Below are 19,754 nucleotides of genomic sequence, written 5' to 3' on the forward strand. Positions count from 1 at the left end.
CATACCGGACCCGGTACCCGAACGGTCTGTTATCTGATGGCTCGCCTTATAACTATCGCAAGCTTGAATAGACCGTTTCATTCACTCCGGTTAAAATGATCAAATCGTATGACATTTTGTTTCATATTTCTTGACTTTAGGCACACAATTTTGTAATAGAATACTTGCTCAATTAAAGTTATTCTCATGTCTCTTTTATTCCCTCACTGCGCCTGGACGAAAACTCGCAGAGAGACGTAAGTGTATACGATTCGCCTTCCCTGGTATAACTTTTGAGATCCTTAGTTTGCCTCGCTGTTTCTCCATATATGGCGGATTTTCTGTCGCTATAATAATATTAACACTAACAGCATTTACATGATTCCTTTTTGCTGCAGTATTTTTTTTCTATCTAGTAATCATTACGTGAAACTCCCATTTGCCAAAACCCCTGAACTGTACCTACCGATTTCACTGTGACTCTTATCAGCTGTTATCAGTAAAGTAATTATAAGATAAACACTTACCCTGGCACCCACTTCCCCAGGGCCAGTGACCATATGCTGGTGGTATCAAATAACGGAAACCTTGAAGAGCATGGCTGAAGTCTGACTGTTTCTTTTTTGATATTTCGAGATATATTTGATCGATTTTTATGATTCAAAGTTGCTCACATAATAACTTTTGACACTTTTCCAAATACTTTACATTATAAACAAGAACCTAGTAGACTTTGGTAGATATTTTTTGTCAGTAAGCTCACAGGCAGAGGCACCATACACCACCTGTTCATGGCTCGTTAACTCTTGATCAGATAAGAGAGATCGCGTTGAAAGCTGCTGAATCTGAAATCGGTAGGTACGACCCGAGTTTGTCATAGGCAAACTCGAGTCTAGCTCAAATGGGAGATTCACGTAATGATGACGCGGTCTGGTAAATAATATTGCAAATATTTTGAAAAGCTTTTCAGTGATTTATTTTAGGATGTCCTCTTAACCATGTAGTGTAGAACAATTATTAAACACATCAACTTGTACCCAAAACATGTCCCTGCTGCACCAAAACACAAGATTTTTACAGAAAAGAAGTGTGTTTAGTTGAATTTGGTACGGTAACGGGAGATCCTTCGGTCAGGTTCATCTCCAGTTTATAACTGAATCGACATAAACGTCTTCATTTATTCAAAGAAGCAACCACACGCGGAATACAGTCCCGGCAACATTCTAACAAATGTCGTCGGGTCAAAATCATCGAGACTGTTTTGATGTTTTCTGTTTACACACTAATTCTGTTCAGAAATCTTCTGTCTTGAGATCTCAGTCCACCCGTTTAAGAGGTTTCATCTTCAATGCCAAAACTCACCACGTAAGGGATACAACTCGCTTTCGAATACCAACAACTTTCGAATACCAACAAGCAATATACTGCGTATCTGTTGGTCCTAATTCCGTCTTCAACTTGTTTGCATATCTTTTGAAGTCACAAATCAAACATTTTGCAAGCGCATGGAAAAGGAAACCATCACTTTAAAAACGGAAACAATTCAGCTAGTGAACCAAAAATGAGATATTTACAACAAAGCGGGTTCAGTTGAATTTCGTGAATCGTTCTGTTTTCGTTAAATTAATTAAATAATCCATGAAAACATTATTCATTACATACCGAAGGCTTTACAGATTCAACCACTAGACAGAACAAACAGTAAAGAATCACAACAAATCACAGACTCTAAGATTAACTGAGATTCAATGCAACCACAGACTGAGTGAAAGTCCCCAAACAGTCCTACGAACGCCAAAGTGATCGAGATTGTCTTGATATTTCTATTTTTAATTCTTCAAGATAAGTGAAACGTCTGCTGTTGTTCTTTCATAATTATTCGGGAAGCTTCTTTCTCTCTGGAAATATCGGTTCACTATAAAACTTGTATACCGTGGAATTGCTTTTGAGGGCTTCAAGATTTCTTTTCACTAGATGTCTTTCAAGTGTACACTCCACGTTAAACTAGTTGTGGCGGTTGTAGTTAACAACACTGTTTCAAGTTCAACACTGTATATTCCTGGCTTATTTATTACCAAATATGACTGTGGCGATTGCAGAGTTCACGTAAAAACTGCAACAAAGCAAACAAAACTAACTCTAATTAGAATACAAGGTTTCTTAAAATATAGGAAAATCACTAATCTAAAATGTGCATCAAAAATAATAGCAATAAACTCTCGAAAATGTAAGGTCAAAGGTCATCTTAGCAACGAAAGTGCACTAAGCAATAATCATCTGATGCAAATAATGTAATGAAAATCTAACCCTAAATTTATCTAAATCACACTTATGTAGCACAAAGACTGCAATAATATAAAGTTCTCTAATAATCAAACTTTGTTTACCTCTGTCCTCGGGTCCTGGGGTGGAAGGATGATCGAATTATACTGAGTCAAAATACGAGTCAAAATACGAGTCAAAAATTTAGGACACAGACATGTGTCATCAATAAGGACCATGAATCTGTGGTAACAATGAAGAGCGCCCTCATGAGTTGTGGAGAGCGCCACCATGTGGTAAGCTTGGAATAACTCACCAGCAGTTACATGGCTCCCCTAATTTGACCTTTCAAATTACTTAACAACATTAACAATTTTAACATTAAACTTGACTAAAGGCGCAAAACTAGAAATAGTAACTACTATACTACTGAGAATGTGAACACTACGTGGCTCCTTTAAGTACAGTTCATGTATCGGCTCAAGTTCAGGCATTTGGCTCCTCGTCGGGGCGGCCCTGGTCCAACAGTAGTACAACCTTATGGATAGGCCTCTCGAAGACAGATCGACCAGTTTGGAGCTTGACCTTCCTGATGTGACCGTCTGAGCTTGGGTACGTCTCAACCACACGAGCGAGTTGCCACTGGCATCGGGGAGTGGAGTTGTCGACCATCATGACAATGTTGCCTATCTCCAGATTCTGCTGAGCCTTCTGCCACTTCTTCCGCTCTTGTAGGGTCGACAAATACTCAGTCTTCCAACGTGACCAGAACTGGTTGGCAAGGTACTGGACTCTGCGCCATCGGCGTCGGCAATAAAGATCTTGTTGGATGAAGACTCCTGGCGGAGGGAGAACTACCTTGCTTTTCAGCGTTAGCAGTTGGCTTGGCGTGAGGGGCTCTTCTGAATCTGGGGCCACCATGTCAACGTAGGTGAGAGGTCGGCTGTTCACAATTGCTTCAGCCTCGGTCATGAGGGTCCTCAAGAGCTCATCATCCAGTTGTTGCCCATGTTTCTGCAGCAATGTTGAGAGCGCCTGTCTGATTGAACGGATGAGCCTTTCCCATGTGCCTCCCATGTGACTGGCTGTGGGAACGTTCATATTGAATGTCACCCAATCACAACTGTCCTTTAGCAGCTCTTGAGAAATCTTGGGTTGATCCATCTCGGCTAGGGCAGCGTCCAGTTCATTCTTTCCACCGATGAAGTTTGTGCCTCTATCGGAGCGGAGTTGTCTCACTGGACCCCTTCTACATGTGAATCTGCGGTAGGCATTCAAGAAGGAGTCGGTGTTCAGCGAATTAGCTGTCTCGATATGGACTGCGCGGGATGCCATACAGGTGAAGATGACCCCCCATCTTTTTAGCTCCTTTCGTCCTTCTTTAATCAGGAAGGGACCAAAGTAGTCTACAGCGCTATAGGTGAAGGGTGCGGATGGATCCAATCTGTCCTTGGGTAGTTCTGCCATCTTCTGCCCACAGGGAGCACGTCTGAGTTTGCGGCAGGTCACGCACTTCCAAATATGGCTGGTAACAGCTGATCTTGCCCCCAGAATCCAAAAGCCAGCTTGGCGAATGCTATTCAGTGTCATGCCACGGCCTGAGTGACAACTCTGAACATGGTAGTGTTCAATCACCAGGTCAGTCACGTGGCCATGACGTGGAAGCAAGATGGGATGCTTGATCTCTTTAGGTGCTTTGGCTTGCTTGATGCGTCCACCGACTCTCAACAGCTTCGTTTCATCTATGACTGGGTCAAGCATATACAGAGGACTGCTCTTGTTCAGGGGGTTTCCTGGGCCTTGCTGCTCGCCATTAGGAAGACCATCGGGTTTGCTGAGGGCTCGAATTTCCTTTGGAAATGCTTCCTCTTGAGTCAGCCTCAGTATCAGTCGTTCTGCATGCTGGAGTTCATCTACAGTGAGGGGGGTGTTGGCATCAGGTGCAGTAGTAGCTGTTTTGAAGCAGCGATCTCTAAGCTTCTTCATGTAGCGTTGGCACATTGCTACTGCACGTTTCAGGCGAAACCAGTTTGAGTAGGACTGGAATCTTTCAAGCATGCTCGGGTAGTTGGAGGCCTCAGTTCGGACATTGAATGCAGATGCCTTCTTCACCTCTGGGTCGTTTGAACTTGGCTCCACGTACTCAGTGTCAGGTGGGGGGGGGTTCTCTTTCTTGCAGGAAATCTGGACCACTCCACCAGAGTTTGCTCTTGATGAGTGACTCAGCAGAGAGACCTCGGGAAGCTGCATCTGCCGGGTTAGTTTTAGTGTCAACATGTCGCCAATCTTCAGGTGTGGTGTGATCTCTGATCTTCTGCACGCGGTTGGCGACGAATATGTGGAACCTCTTGCTGTCATTGGCAATATACCCGAGTACGACTCTGCTATCAGTGTAGTAGAACTGAGTCACATCGTTATACTCTAGTTCCTTCATGAGGAAAGTACTGACTTTCACCGAGATGACGGCTGCTGTAAGTTCCAGTCGAGGGATGGTAACTGGCTTCGAAGGAGTTACTCTGGACTTTCCCATGACCAGAGTTGTACATACACTTCCTTTGTCGTCTATCAGTCGCAAGTAGCTACACTGACCATAGCCTTCGGTACTGGCATCGGAAAAGTGATGCAGTTCTGCTGACTTGATGACATCAAACTTCTCAGGCTTGTAGCATCGTGGGATATTCAGGGTTGCCAATTGCAGGATGTCGTTCCTCCATTTCTCCCACTCTGATCTGATTTCCTCTGAGATTGGGTCGTCCCATGCATACCCATCACGACACAAGGTTTGGAGAATGCGTTTTCCAACAAGCAAGACTGGTGCTACCAGACCAAGTGGATCAAATATGGAGCTGACGCTCGACATGATGCCACGACGAGTGGGTGGTTTGTCGTTGAAGTGGACTCTGAACTGGAAAGCATCGGATTCAACACACCACTGTACACCTAGAGTACGCTCGATGGGAAGGCCTTCTGAGAACACGTCAACGTTCTGAACATCCTTGGCTCGTTCACTGAGAGGTATGGAATTCACAACCACCTTGTCATTGGAGATGAACTTATGAAGGTGAAATCCACTCTTCTGACACAGCCGTCTGCTGTCTTCTATCAACTTCAGGGCTTCATCGGAAGTTGGGACTGACATTAGTCCATCATCGACGTAGAAGTCCTTCCGTATGAAGTCGGCTGCCGCCGTCCCACAACTATCTTCGTATGCATCAGCAGCACACTTCAGTGCAAAATTTGCACAAGCTGGGGAAGAGGTAGCGCCGAACAAGTGAACCGTCATTCGATATTCATTTGGGGACCGGTTCATGTCACCTCCTGGCCACCACAAGAATCTCAGGTAGTTGCGATCTTCCACGTTGACGCCAACTTGATGAAACATGCCTTCGATGTCACAGGTGAAGGCGACGTGGTCCTTCCGAAATCGGCAAAGAACCCCAACAAGATTGTTGGTCATATCGGGTCCCTGCAGTAGGTGTCGATTCAACACTTCACCCTCGTATTCAGCACTGCAGTCGAAGACGACTCTGATCTTGTTTGGTTTCTTGGGATGGTATACCCCGTGATGAGGTATGTACCACACGGCCTTGTTGTCCAGGTCAAGTTCCTCGTCCGGAACCTTCTCTGCGTAGCCCTTTTCGATGATGTTTTCCATGAAGGTCTTGTAATCATCTCGATATTTTTGGTTGCTCAACATCTTCATTTTTTGCTTGTTGAGCCTCTTCAGAGCTACTGGCTTGTTGTTGGGGAGCTGGACATCTGTTTTCAGTGGGAGGGGCATCTCAAAGTGGCCATCATCACGTCTGTGGATACCATCCTTCATCTTCTGCATGAACTTTCGGTCATCGTGGGAAACCATTTCTTCGGTGTCTTTCCCGATGAAGTCCATCTCAAACATTTTTGTGACTTGGAGGGGGCTGACTTCTTTCACTTGGGTGCGAAAGGCGAAGTGGCCTTGTTGCTCCTTTGATGCATTCAAAATTCTGCAAACATTGTTGCCGCTGTTGTCATGACGCATCATTCCTATCACTCCCCATCCAAGGGCTGTTCTGACTGCATATGGGGCATCTTCCTCTCCATGGACGACATCTCTCGGCTTGATTGCGCGAGTTGCATTGCAGCCAATCAAAAGTCCGATCTCGGTTTCACTCAGGTAGGGAGGTAGTAGGTTGGCGACTCGTTTCAAGTGAGGCCACTCCTTCACGGTGTCCAACTTCGGAATCTGCTCACGGTTTGCATTGATAGATTCTCTGGAGTAGGCGCCTGGTAATTGTATCTCGGTGTCCTCGGACAATCCTTTGACAGTTAGGCCATGCACCTTTCTGGATGATATGGTGCCCTTCGCTAATATTGTAGACAGACTCAGCTGGACTGCCTCTCCATCGATTCCGAGCCTTTCTAGTGTCCAATCTGAGACGAAGCAAGAATCGGAATGTTCATCTAATAGGGCGTATACTATCACCTTCGCAGAGGGTTCTTTGATGTGATGAACGATGACGGGAACGATGAGAGTGTGTGAGCAATTTTCTCCGACGTCAAGTGTCTGCACTCGATGTGTGGTAGATTGAACAACAACCACTTCTTTGTCATCGGTGTCATCTTTGGTCTGCACATCTGGAGTGGACTTGGAGAAGTCGTGCAGCAAAGTAGGGTGGGAGCGCCCACAGACTGCACACTGCTTCTTGTGGCGACACTCGCGACTTCTGTGACCCCATTTGAGACATCCAAAGCAAAGGCCGCTCTTCTTGATGAGGTCATGCCTTTCACTAAGGCTCATGGCTGCAAAACTGCTACAGGAATCGAGTTGATGTTGGCTCTTGCAGAGGGGACATGTTGATGCCTTGTTTGCATTGGGTGAAGGGGGGGGGTGTTGCCCTTTAGGGGGCTAGTCTTCTTCTTCGTTGTGAGCTCATCTGCCTTTGAGGCAAATGTCGTGGCTGTTCCCGACTTGGTAGGTTTGACAAATTTGGTCAATTCCCTCTTCTCGTCCATCGGTTTTTGGTGAAAGGGGCTACAGGCAATGCGAGCCTCCTTTGCGATGAATTTGCACAGCTCGGCAAAGGGCGGGTAGTCACCTTCCTCTGCATCCTTCTGGCCATACATGCACTGGTCGACGAAACGAAGCCAAAGACCCTGCACCTGCCTCGGTAGCTTCTCTATAATTTTCTTGTGCTCGGCTGGGTCGTCAAGAACCTTTAACTGGCTCAGAGTTGACATGGCTGTTTCGCACTGGAAAAGGAAATCTGAGAGATTACGCAGTCCTTTTCCATCGTCTTGCTTCACGGTCGGCCATTTGCTTATTTTCTCACGATAGGTGCTTGCAGCTAGCATCTTGTTACCGTACCGCTCAGTCAGGAGTTTCTTCGCTTTCTGGTATGCGTTCTCACTGTTCAAGGCGAGAAGTCCTTTGATACACTCTCGGGCCTCACCAGACGTGTATCTGCCTAAATAGTATAGGCGGTCGATTGGTGATGTGTAGCGCTGCTCTACCAGAACGGAAAAGGAATTCATCCACACGGGGAAGTCGAATACACTGCCTTTGAAGATTTCTGGTTCTTTCTTAGGCAATTTCTCCTCCCGGTGTGTGAGCACATCTGCCAGTGCTGTGATGGCACTTGCCACATCGTTGCGGGGTACATCACTGGTCTGTGGGGGGAGAACTGCGTCAGATGAATCCGACATTCCAGTAGGTGGAGTAGACATAGGGGGTGGGGTTTTAGGGAAATTGTCACCATCATTCTGTGCGTCTCGAAAGGTATTCAAAGTCCCATGTTCTGGTTTGCGAGCACGATGTTGTGGACTATCGTTTGGTGCGTTCTCAGCTTCTGCCTCGGTAAATGACCCATCAATTATTGGGGGGAGGTCATTTACATCATTCAACTCTGGCTTATGCTGCTGAGGGGACTCACCATCAAACTTGTCCAAAACTTCAAGTCTTGCGCTGCTCACATTAATCTCTGTCTGGAGTCTCAGCTGATTCGCTCGTCTTTGAAGTTCCAGTCGTGACATCTCTATCTGCTGCATGAGTCGTTGATTTTCCATTTCTAATGTTCGTCTTGATATCTCCAACTCATGTGCTTCATTGATAGCTGCAGACCGAGCAGTAAGCTCTGCTCTCTTCTGCTCCTCTGTTATACGAAGCAGCTCTGTGTTCGAGTGTCTTGAGCTGGCTTTCGAACTGCGACTGCCATGGCTGAGAACTGAAGCCGAATCACCAACCTGTATATCATCCGTGTCTGACATCTTATCCCAAGAAGAGTTTTTACTGTGGCGGTTGTAGTTAACAACACTGTTTCAAGTTCAACACTGTATATTCCTGGCTTATTTATTACCAAATATGACTGTGGCGATTGCAGAGTTCACGTAAAAACTGCAACAAAGCAAACAAAACTAACTCTAATTAGAATACAAGGTATCTTAAAATATAGGAAAATCACTAATCTAAAATGTGCATCAAAAATAATAGCAATAAACTCTCGAAAATGTAAGGTCAAAGGTCATCTTAGCAACGAAAGTGCACTAAGCAATAATCATCTGATGCAAATAATGTAATGAAAATCTAACCCTAAATTTATCTAAATCACACTTATGTAGCACAAAGACTGCAATAATATAAAGTTCTCTAATAATCAAACTTTGTTTACCTCTGTCCTCGGGTCCTGGGGTGGAAGGATGATCGAATTATACTGAGTCAAAATACGAGTCAAAATACGAGTCAAAAATTTAGGACACAGACATGTGTCATCAATAAGGACCATGAATCTGTGGTAACAATGAAGAGCGCCCTCATGAGTTGTGGAGAGCGCCACCATGTGGTAAGCTTGGAATAACTCACCAGCAGTTACACTAGTGTTAATTTAGTTTACCAAAAAAAACTCGGTAAACTAAATGATAATATTTGAAGGATGTCGGACACACATTATGACTTATGACGTCTTTTGCAACATTCCTCAAGCGGCTATGTGGGATCGGGGGGGGGGGGTAGAGCTATATGTATATGGCCACGAGCAATGGTCCGTTATTTGAGTAATTAAATCAGTATTGGAGTAAAGACAACTCCCCCCCCCCCACAATCGATGCCACTTATTGTATTTAACCAAATAGTTCTGGTAAAACAAGAACCAACGTTTCATTAACATTCCAAAACTGGTCATGATTTATTATTTTCTTACAGAAAAAATATACAGACTTATATTAACTTGATACAATCATTTGGAATTTAACCCCCCCCCCAAAAAAAAAAAGGAAGAAAGGATGAAATACTAAAGATACAATGTTGGAATGATTTAAGGATCCATTTTTCTCCAAGTACACAGTCTGCTGTTGTACATTTCAAAATAATATCCAGTTGCTTTTAACGTAACAATTCGAAAATTGGCAGGGAAAACCTATAATATCCAGTTTGCTTTTAACGCAACAACTAGTGCTTTTCTTTTCCAGCCATTGATAATTTGTTTTGTTAACTGAGGCTCAGCTAGTTTCATGAGATTCAAAGCAACCACAGACTGAGTTTAAATCCCCCAAACATTCAAACGAATGTCGTTGGGTCTAAATAATCAAGATTGCCTGTTGACTTCATTATGACTCAAGACCAAACTCTACTTTAAACTCACGTTATTTGGTTTAGCGGAAAGAGGAAACTTTCATAGAAAAAAAATATTTTCAAAATATTGGTTCACTTGAATTTTTGTTGATGTTGCAACTGTCTAGAAATCTCAGCCGACCCATTTGAGAGGCTTCATCTTCTGTAAACAAAAAAATCACTATCTAAAGGAACTTACAAGTGGCTTTTTTTAACCTTCGAATTTGTTGCAACATGGCAACCTTCATATGATAGTGCTGACAAAGGTCACATATCAAGGTCACAGGTCATCTGAGGTCAAGTTGTAAAATAGGCTGAAAATGTAAAATGTTTCTCAGTTGAAAAAAATAAAGTCCAATTTGAACCGAACTTGAGTCATACATGCAACATGGCAACCTTCATATGAAAATGATGAAAAAGGTCACATACCAAGGTCAAAGGTCATCTGAGGTCAAGTTGTAAATAGGCTGAACATGTAAAATTGGTCTCATTTGAAAAGATGAAGTCCAATTGGAACTAAACTTGAGTCATACATGCAAGATGGCAACCTTCATATAAAATTAATGACAAAGGTCACATACCAAGGTCAAAGGTCATCTGAGATCAAGTTGTAAAATAGGCTGAAAATGTAAAATTGGTCTGACTTGAAAAGCTGAAGTCCAATTGGAACTATACTTGAGTCATAGATGCAACATAGCAACCTTAACATGATAATGATGTCAAAGGTAACCAAGTTCAGTTTTACTTTTACAGACCACATCTTCCAAGCTTAAATATGCAACTGTTGAATCTCCACTTCATGATGCAATTCAGTGTAAAGGTTATACAATTATTAGCAGTTCATACTGCCAACAATTATTTCTACACTGATCAGGGCCCTCTCATCCTCATTATACTACCCCTTGCCATTGCCACCCTACAATGCATACCAAGCAGTCTGGCCCTGATTATTCACTCTTTCAAAAAAATGAAAAAGAAAACAGGCGAGAAGCGTGGTTCGAGAACCACCTTGTTTTAAGTACCATTTTCTTCTCCAAATCAAGTAAATTAATGAGTTTTTTTTCTCATTTGCAGTCAATTTCTTTTAATCATGCAACTATCTAGAGATCTCAGTCGACCCTTTAAAGAGGTTTCTCCTTGGGTAAAAGAACTCACCATGTGTAAAAGATAGAACTCCCTTGTTTACATTAAAATACCAAAAGCATTATTGCAAAAACCACCAACCAAATTCCACTTTTAACTAGGTTATTTTTTTTTTAATTAATAAATCACACAGTATGTAAGCGAAGGAAAATTAAGCTTAACTGGGAAAGGTAGCTATTTCACCTGAAGAACCAACTTTTTGATATTTGCAAATTTCATGGCATGGTGGTGTTTTACTTATAACTTACAGGATGCCTTTACAGATTGAACAACTAGACTCATTCTTTTTTAATTGTTATTTAGTTTTCATTCGTTTGAAAATCAAATCCAATAGCTTTTCCCGACATTGCTGTTCTTCAGACACACGATTGTATTACAGAACTGTTTCAATGAATGTTTCAATTTCTTTTATTCCATACATGGTACTGTACGTTTCGGATGACAAAGGATTACGTAAGTGTACGATTTGCTTTCTTTGGTTTCTTTGGTGGTCTTACGTTTGGTTCCCTGTCTGCTGTGTATCAATAGCATTGAGGCCTATATGATCTAAGAGGGCAGCAGATTTGTTGTATTGAGTGACATGATCAGTACTCGTCACGGGCCAGTGAAAATATTTTAAGTATGTCTGATACACCTTTTGACTCCATCTTTTGGAACAATTGCTCAAGCGGTTATGTGGGATCGGGGCTACATCCACAAACAATAATTGCCAGTTATCTGAGTAGTTAATCAGAGGTGGATTAAAGACAAGTGTTTTTCCCCGATCGACGCAACGCAGAGGCGGCGAAACCGGGGAGGGGCACTTGCCCCCCTCGCAGTTATGAATGTGTCCCCTCGAGATGAAACACAACCGCACCTCAACGAACACTAGTCATGAACAGATTATGTTCGCGCTACGAATACGATTGTCTCCTCTCTATTAATGGAAAACTGCCCATCAAAACACAAGTGCCCCTCTCGCATTAACAAGATTGTGCACCTTTAAGATGATGGAACAGACCTTTCGTAAGCAGAAATACCCCTCGGAACATTAACCAATCCTTATTTTCGGGAGTCTTTCTGTCTTCGTTAATAATTTAATTCATTACATGGTGGTGTTTTACTCTGCACTTAAATAAAGACTTTACAGATTTAACCACAGCACCCAATCATGGTAATTTAGCCTCAACCAGAAGAGGAAAGGAGGAAATATTAGGTTTGCATTCATTTCTTGGTTCCATTTCCTTCTCCAACACAACTAAAACATTATACAGCTTGCTTTTAATTTGATGAGGTTTTTTTTTTTTACCTTTGCAGTCATTGATCATTTTGTTTTGTTCACGAAAAAGCTGAGGTTGTTACCATGTAATTGCTGTTCATTAGACACACGATTGTATTACAAAACTGTTTCAATGAATGTTTTCAATTTGTTTTATTCCATACACGGTACGGTACGTTTCGGATGACAAAGAATTACGTAAGTGTACGATTTGATTTCTTTGGTTACTTTGGTGGTCTTATGTTTGGTTCCCTGTTTGTTGTGTATCAATAGCATTGAGGCCTATATGATCTCAAAGGAGAGCAGATTTGCTGTATTGACCCTAAAGGGGCCGGGCTATTTTGACCATCTTTTAGCCGAGGGGGGGGGGGGGGGCTAAGATCTCGGCCATCGAGTGACCAAACATTTTGGAACTCGATACATGCATAGAGCAACTCACCATAAACATACCCAAGAAATGTCGTGACTATAGGTTTAAGGGTTTTGTAATTATGGCTAAATAATTATTAATATGTGCGAATGGTAATTCTGCTCAGTGTACACGACGTATATATGGGAAAATTCAGTTTTTACGGCGCGTAGCCCCGGAAAATATTTCGCTGCGCGGCAACAAGAGGATTTGCGAACATAATCCTTTGCTCGCACCCTTACTCACATTATTTTGATTACCCAGCCTACCATAGTCACTCAATCTCTTATGTCCGCCCACTCTACATTTCAATTGGACATAACTGGCAAAGACTAAGTGCTTAAAATCCATATTAATTTATACAAGTCACTAGAGAAGAAGTGTCACTGAATGGGATCGTGTCATCCCTTTTCCAAACAAAAATGAAATAATTTCCAAGAATTGGGAACAGTTGATAGTTTGTATAAACTGTCTAAAGGGATCTCAGCCGACCCGTGTAAGAGGTTTCATCCTCCGTGAAATAAGTAAAACCTTAAAGATACAACTTGCTTTTTTTCTTACCTTTGAATACATCTCAGCATTATTCTGCATATCTCCTTGACCTAATTCCATTTTCAACTACTTAACAGATCGTTTGCAGTCAGAAATCACACAATATGCAAGCGGAAGGAAAAAAGAAACATAACTTTAAACGAAAAAAAATAAGTCACCTACCGAACCCAAAAATAAGATATTTACAAACAGAATTGAGCCTAAACCAAAAAAAAACAGGAAAGGAGGGAATATTATGTTTGCATTTTTTAAAGTTCCATTTCCTTCTCAGAAACAAGTAATAAGTCTACTCTTGTTCAATTCGAAATAATGTCCAGCTTGCTTTTAATTTAATGAGCTGTCTGTTCCTTTGCAGTCATTAATCATTTATTTTGTCCACGAAGAAGCTGAAGCAGATACAATGTAATTAACGTCTGATTTCTATTCTTTCCAAAGTCAAATCCATAATACTTTCTTGATATTGCTGTTCTTTAGACACACGATTGTATTACAATACTGTTTCAATTAAGGTGTTTATTTTGGTTTAATCCCTTACTGATGATCAAGTCCAAGTCTGTGGTAAGTGTGTCCACGCTAAAAAAAAATCTTGTTATTCTTTCTGGGATGAAAGGACTTGGGGACTAAGTAACCTTCCGGGCGTTTATGTGTTTTGGCCAATACAGCATGTTTTTACAACTATCAAAATTGCATTTTTTACACCATTTTTAACTCTCCAAATTGACACTTGCCAGGGCATTCAGAATAATTTCCCTTTAACTATGGTTAGTTCAGACATAGGTCTTTTCATATCTGGTGGAAAAAATGGGTTATTGTATTTCCTTTGTGCAGTAGTGCTCCAAAAATGATAATGTTTACAAAAACTTTGCATTTTCAGTTTTTTCCTTTGTTTTGAGCATTAACTTGTATAATTGGAAGCGTTCCTGAATTTAGCACAATTTCACAAACACAATCACACTGTGTATCATTGTTAGACTAGTGGATGAATAGTAGGCCGTATATTCCCCCACACCCTGCTAAGCCCCGCCCACTGTGCCTTTGTTACCGAATTTGGATATTGTGTGTTGCATAACAAAACAAATGTAACTAAAGAATTTGCAAGTGAACACTTTTGAACACCCATTCCCCTCCCACACCCCCTACACAGACTTCCTTTTCACAGCCTCCCCCTTTCCCACCCCCGGGGCATTGCTTGGGGTTGCGGGTGGGGTGTTACCACCCACCAATAACTTTGCTTTGTTGGTAAAATCATTGTCACGTCGGCAAAAAATGCATGTGTTTGCAAGCTGCAATGAATAATAATGGTCATATCCAGTATCCTCTGATTGAAGAGCATCGATTAGTTAAATAATGTGAAGTCCTCCCCGCCCAGCTAGGCCCCGCCCCCTTTTCTTGCCACCAAATTTAGATTTTGATTCTTACATGTATTTGCCTTAATTGAAATTGTAAATAGATATCAATTTGCAAGTGAACCTTTACAATCTACACGAACAGCCGTCTCACAGCTAGCCCCATTCCCCTGCCACACCCCTCTCCTAATTCTCATAAGAGCGACACCCCTCTCCCCCAAGGAGTCAACAAGTGCAATTTTGTTATGGCATTGAAGAAAGTCTGAATTATGTACAGTGTTTTTTTTTTTTTACAACACGGGGCAGCTAGGAATATCCGAAAAGCGCAGAGGAGAAGGGGTGTGTACATCGCAGGGGTGGATGGGGGGAGGGAGAGGTGGCCATGGGGAGGTTGATCTGGACACACACATACATATGTGTACATGTACACTATTATTGCAAGTTACTTTTGGAATTACATTGAATGTGTTGGGAACAAAACAGTGGCGTTTATTTTATTTAAAAAAAAACGGAAAAGATCAGGCGATTTAGAGAGCAAATAACTCTTATTTGTTTATATTGAAATACATGTACCCTAACTCCCTAGGGGGTGTGCAATGTCGTATTAAAATTGGAGGATTCGGGACTGTTAGGGCTACAACAAGGATCACTCCAATGAAAACGAATGAAAATGAAAGAGAAATCCGCATCAATATTTTGATTGAATGAATTTCACTCTGACTTGGCGCTATACATACATGAAGTCAGGGCCTGGAGTGCATTTTAAGTTGAGGTGTCTTCCAAATTTGTAATTGCCTGATCAAAATGAAATGTTGTGACTTTTCCAAACTTTTAACGGTGGTCACCACAGCACCAAACGCACTTCTGTAGTGTTTTCATTATGACCTGGCAACCGATGTAAAAACAATCGGTGCTCATAAACTTAAGTCAAAAATTCTTCCATTTTCAAAACATATCAAGTACTATATTTAGACTGAAATTCATGGCTAAATAAATAACAACAATACATGCTCAGTATGTAACGTGGCCGCTATGGTGCGAGAAGCCCATGTAATTTTCACCTTTCAATCTGTACCATTTCTTTGTTTTGATAGATATTACATGAATCAATTGCAGAGCATTAAAGAATATCACCGTTGTTATGTATATTTACTTTCAGTTTTGCCAATTCGGGTTGAAAACCCACCAATTTTGGAATAAAATCATGTATATGGCCCCTATGGCGATAACAATGGATACATATATTACCTGAGTGGAATGAATATGTAGACCAATATGTTTTACCAAATATAAAACCTTTTACACGGAAAATACAGAAATTATGCCAAAAATATGGAAAAAATCACCTCCTGTTGTAGCAGCTTAAGAACCAAGAATGTCATAAATATTATACAGTTATGGTCAACCAATATTCCTATTGATTTTAGCTACATCCAACAGCGCAAGCGCCAATATCAGGATGGATAAATGGAGAGAAGACACTGAGAAAAAGTTACAGTTTAAGAGGTGGGAGGAAAAGCCTAGAAGAATATTCCGTGGAAAACCCACGGAACCAGGCAGGGACTGAAAACCCAATCCACATATTGGCCCAGGCGGGATTCGAGCCCGGGTCACAGCGGTGGAAGGCGAGGAAAGTACCGCTACCCCAACCTGACTCCCCCATTATGCATATGGAAATCAACGTGGGAATCACAATGTGCTGTACCCCTCCCTTTCCAGAATAAAAATACCCAAATACCCACATGGTAGGGTTAATATCTTTACACAATTGCTTATATTAGGTAGGGGAGTTGACATGTTTTGAATTAACACAATAACAAAACATTCCCATGCTTGTATACCAAAAACAACCTGTAATTTATAAACACCAATACATTTAGGATCGCCTCCATGCAACAATTGACACACCACAGAAGTATGTTGACTACTGATGACAGTTTGGAAAAGACTCAAAAGTTTTGCTGATTATGAAATTACAAATCTGCAGGGCATAGCAGTACCCAAAACGACTTAATATGTACTCGATCTGACCGAAAGTTCATGTAGGGCCAAGCCAATTCAATCCATCAAAATAGAAGCCGTTTTGAGTTTTCACTGGAATGGTGTTTTAAAGTACATGTATTTCACTATAAAAAAATATGATTCCTTTGCTCTCCAAATCGCCAGATCACTTCCCTGTATTGAAAATAATGAAATAAATGCAATTTTCTTAAATAAGTTACAGCAATATCTACGGTATGCATGCATCAATATTACCTCCCCCCCCCCCCCCAACCGCGCTTTCCAGATATTCTAAACCACTCCTATGTTTTAAAGGAAAAAAAACACACCTGCATAGTGCATAGAAAGATGTGGCCTTTCCCATAAGTAATATATGAAACCTTAACAAAAATACATGTCGATTTTTTTTTTGGGAGGGGGAAGGGAGATTTGCTCATGAGCATTTGGGAAGGAAGAGGGGTGCGGGGGGGGGGGGGGCTGTGAGACGGTTGTTGGTGTAAATTATAAAGGTTCACTTGCAAATTGATATCCATTTACAATTCCAAAATAGGCAAATACACACAAAATCTGAATTTGGTGGCAGGGGAAGGGGGCAGGGCCTAGCTGGACGGGAAAGACGACATTATTTTTATAAATGGATGCTCTTCAAACACAGGACAATGGATATGGCCATTATTATTCATTGCGGCTTGCAAACACATGATTTTTGCCGACGTGACAACGATTTTACCGACAAAGCCAAGTTATTTGTGGGTGGTCACACCCCACCCTCAACCCAAGCATTTCCCTCGGGTTGGGGAAGGGAGGCTGTGGAAAGGAACTCTATTTATTTCCAAAGTGTTCACATGCAAATTATTTATTTACATTTTTTTTGTTATGCAACACACAAGATCTAAATTCGGTGGCAAAGAGGGAGTGGGCGGGGCCTAGCCGGGTGTAGGGGGGACTATACGACCTACTATTCATCCACTGGCCTAACAATGATACTGCTTGTGTGATTCTGTTAGTGAAATGTGCTATATTTAGGAACACCAATTATACAAGTAATTACTCTAAACAAAGGAAAAAACACGAAAATACACTTTTTAAGGTTTTTGTGAAAATTACCATTTTTGGAGCACTACTGCACAAAGGATATACAATAACCCAACATGTTGTCACCAGATATGAAATGACAGAACTTACCAAAGCCGAAGGAATTCTGAGTGCCCTGGTAAGTGGCAATTTGGAGGGTTAAAAATGGTGTAAAAATTAATTTTAAACAATATTTCGACTTTTCAAAAGTGTTTTTAATTTTTTTCTCGTGAGGGTAAGGATGATACTTTAACATAATATTGTTACTGTTTTGACATTACTTCACATTTTGGCTCGAAGACCTTTGAAATGGACGCAAATGGGCTACATGAGATCATGGGGGGGGGGGCTACGGCCAGAAAATATTGTCAGTTATTTGAGTAATGAAATCAGAAGTGGAGTAATAACAGGTTTTCTTTTTACAATCAACGCATCCCTTTGCCTTTCCCGGTTCATTAATCATACAGTTCTGGTAAATAAAACACACACAAAAAAGTACATATTTGTTCAAAATGTATAGACTCTAAGATTTATGATATTCAACGCAACCACAGACTGAGTGAAAGTCCCACCAACATTCAGAAATTGATGGTGTTTTAGTTTTCATACACAAACACTTTACAGATTGAGCTACTTGATACAATCATTTGACTAGCCTTGACCAAGGGTATTATCTTGTTCCCATACGAGCTTGTTCCCGCTACCGCACACCACGCGCGCCGCGACACACTAGTTGTACTATACCGTTAGCCTCAACGACCCTTGCGTGTGCTTTGTGTGCATGTACATACACCCCACACACACTTCCGCAAACAGGCGTACAGTAAGTCGAGGCGGAGGATAGCCTTGACGCAACCGTGTTTGCTCGATATGTTAATTAGTACACGCTATAGTAAATAGTCTTCTCTCATTGGATAATGGCTGACATAAAATTGAATATTTGTTAAATTGCATAATGCGACCAAAAATTTATAAACCAGATGGCATGTGGTAACAATTATTATTGTTACCACATTGAAATCTTAAATAATAGTATAATAATATTTATAAACTTATACATAGTTTGGATCGAAAATGAAATGAAAAAAGATGAAACATTAGACCTTTAAAACACAGCAAACGGTACAAACCGCACGCTGGCAAAAACGATGTCACCGTGCACAGAGGCCACGTTGAGGTCGTCCACTGTAGGCACCGGCCCGGCTGGCGCCATTCGGTAAGACACGCTGCGCTTTCTCGTTCAACGGCAAAAAAATGTTCACACTATTGAGTATATCTACCGCTGACTTTTGGGGATTTGGGAAAAAATTATCCTTCAGCTAACTTATTCCGTAAGAGTAAGACTGATTTTAACTTGTATGAACGACCTATAAGTTATATGTCGTATGTACGACAAATATATCGTCAGGGTACGACATATATATGTCGACAGAGTGCGACTAATATATTGACAGGGTACGACATACATGTCGTGCATACGATCTTATATGTCGAGTCGACAGGGTACGATATATGTCGCAAATGACTTGGTCGTATATAAGTACGACTTAATATCTCGTGTGTACAACATATGAATTTTAACTCGTACGTTCGACTTGTTTGTCGTTTATGTCATACATACGACATATCTTGTGAGTACGACTTGTATCTCGTACGAACGACATGTATTGTAACTCATGTGTATGACTTGTATGTCATGCGACATATAGGTACGATTTATATGTTATACCTACGACTTACATGTCGTACGTATGTCGTAGGTACGACATACATTTCGTACGTGCGCGTTTAAATACATATGTCGTACGTATGAGATATATGTTGCACAAGGTACGAATTCAGGGAGAGATTTTTTTTCACCATGACAGTTTCGTATATTTTCATTCCAAAGTCAATAGCTCGTTTTTCGCAGTTCATTCATACGGGTGCGACAAGACTTAAACGAGTTAACCTGCATTCGATTAAATGGGTGCGATTTGACCTGTTCCCTACATTCACTGTCAGAATGGCACGGGTAGGTACGGGTAGCGGCGTGATAATGTACGCTGTTGCACCATAGTCTGGTTGCACCATGGTTGCACGGACAGTAAACGTCGGCGGACTGTCTTGAACTGTCCAATTCGCAATACATTGGAAATAGTGTCATCA

The 19,754-nt window shown here is 41.5% G+C and overlaps 4 protein-coding genes and 1 long non-coding RNA gene across 5 annotated transcripts in view; 1 reads left to right on the forward strand and 4 right to left on the reverse strand.

Moving 5' to 3' along the window:
- Positions 1–2,014: 2,014 nt before the first annotated feature.
- Positions 2,015–2,650, reverse strand: LOC119736290. Its single transcript, XR_005272300.1, has 2 exons — positions 2,367–2,650; positions 2,015–2,092 (listed from the first exon to the last, which is right to left on the reverse strand). It is a non-coding gene; the product is annotated as an uncharacterized LOC119736290 (long non-coding RNA).
- A 77-nt stretch (positions 2,651–2,727) lies between these two features.
- LOC119735176 lies at positions 2,728–4,242 on the reverse strand. The gene has a single exon (XM_038208882.1). It carries the CDS (start codon positions 4,240–4,242, stop codon positions 2,728–2,730), a length of 1,515 nt encoding a protein of 504 aa, XP_038064810.1.
- Positions 4,243–4,390: 148 nt separating this feature from the next.
- On the reverse strand, positions 4,391–7,199 carry LOC119735178. Its single transcript, XM_038208883.1, has one exon. It carries the CDS (start codon positions 7,016–7,018, stop codon positions 4,391–4,393), a length of 2,628 nt encoding a protein of 875 aa, XP_038064811.1. The 5' UTR covers positions 7,019–7,199.
- On the reverse strand, positions 7,032–9,082 carry LOC119735179. The gene is made up of 3 exons (XM_038208884.1): positions 8,886–9,082; positions 7,116–8,611; positions 7,032–7,057 (listed from the first exon to the last, which is right to left on the reverse strand). The coding sequence occupies exons 2-3, from the start codon at positions 8,482–8,484 to the stop codon at positions 7,032–7,034; spliced, it is 1,395 nt and encodes a 464-aa protein (XP_038064812.1). The 5' UTR covers positions 8,485–8,611; positions 8,886–9,082.
- Positions 9,015–19,754, forward strand: part of LOC119735180 — a 45,355-nt gene continuing 34,615 nt past the window's right edge. Inside the window, exon 1 of the mRNA XM_038208885.1 lies at positions 9,015–9,056. Coding sequence (XP_038064813.1) covers positions 9,015–9,056 — 42 coding nt within the window. The remainder of the gene's footprint in view (positions 9,057–19,754) is intronic.

Source organism: Patiria miniata, unplaced genomic scaffold (assembly GCF_015706575.1).
Source record: "Patiria miniata isolate m_02_andy unplaced genomic scaffold, ASM1570657v1 HiC_scaffold_29, whole genome shotgun sequence".
Lineage (NCBI taxonomy): Eukaryota > Metazoa > Echinodermata > Asteroidea > Valvatida > Asterinidae > Patiria > Patiria miniata.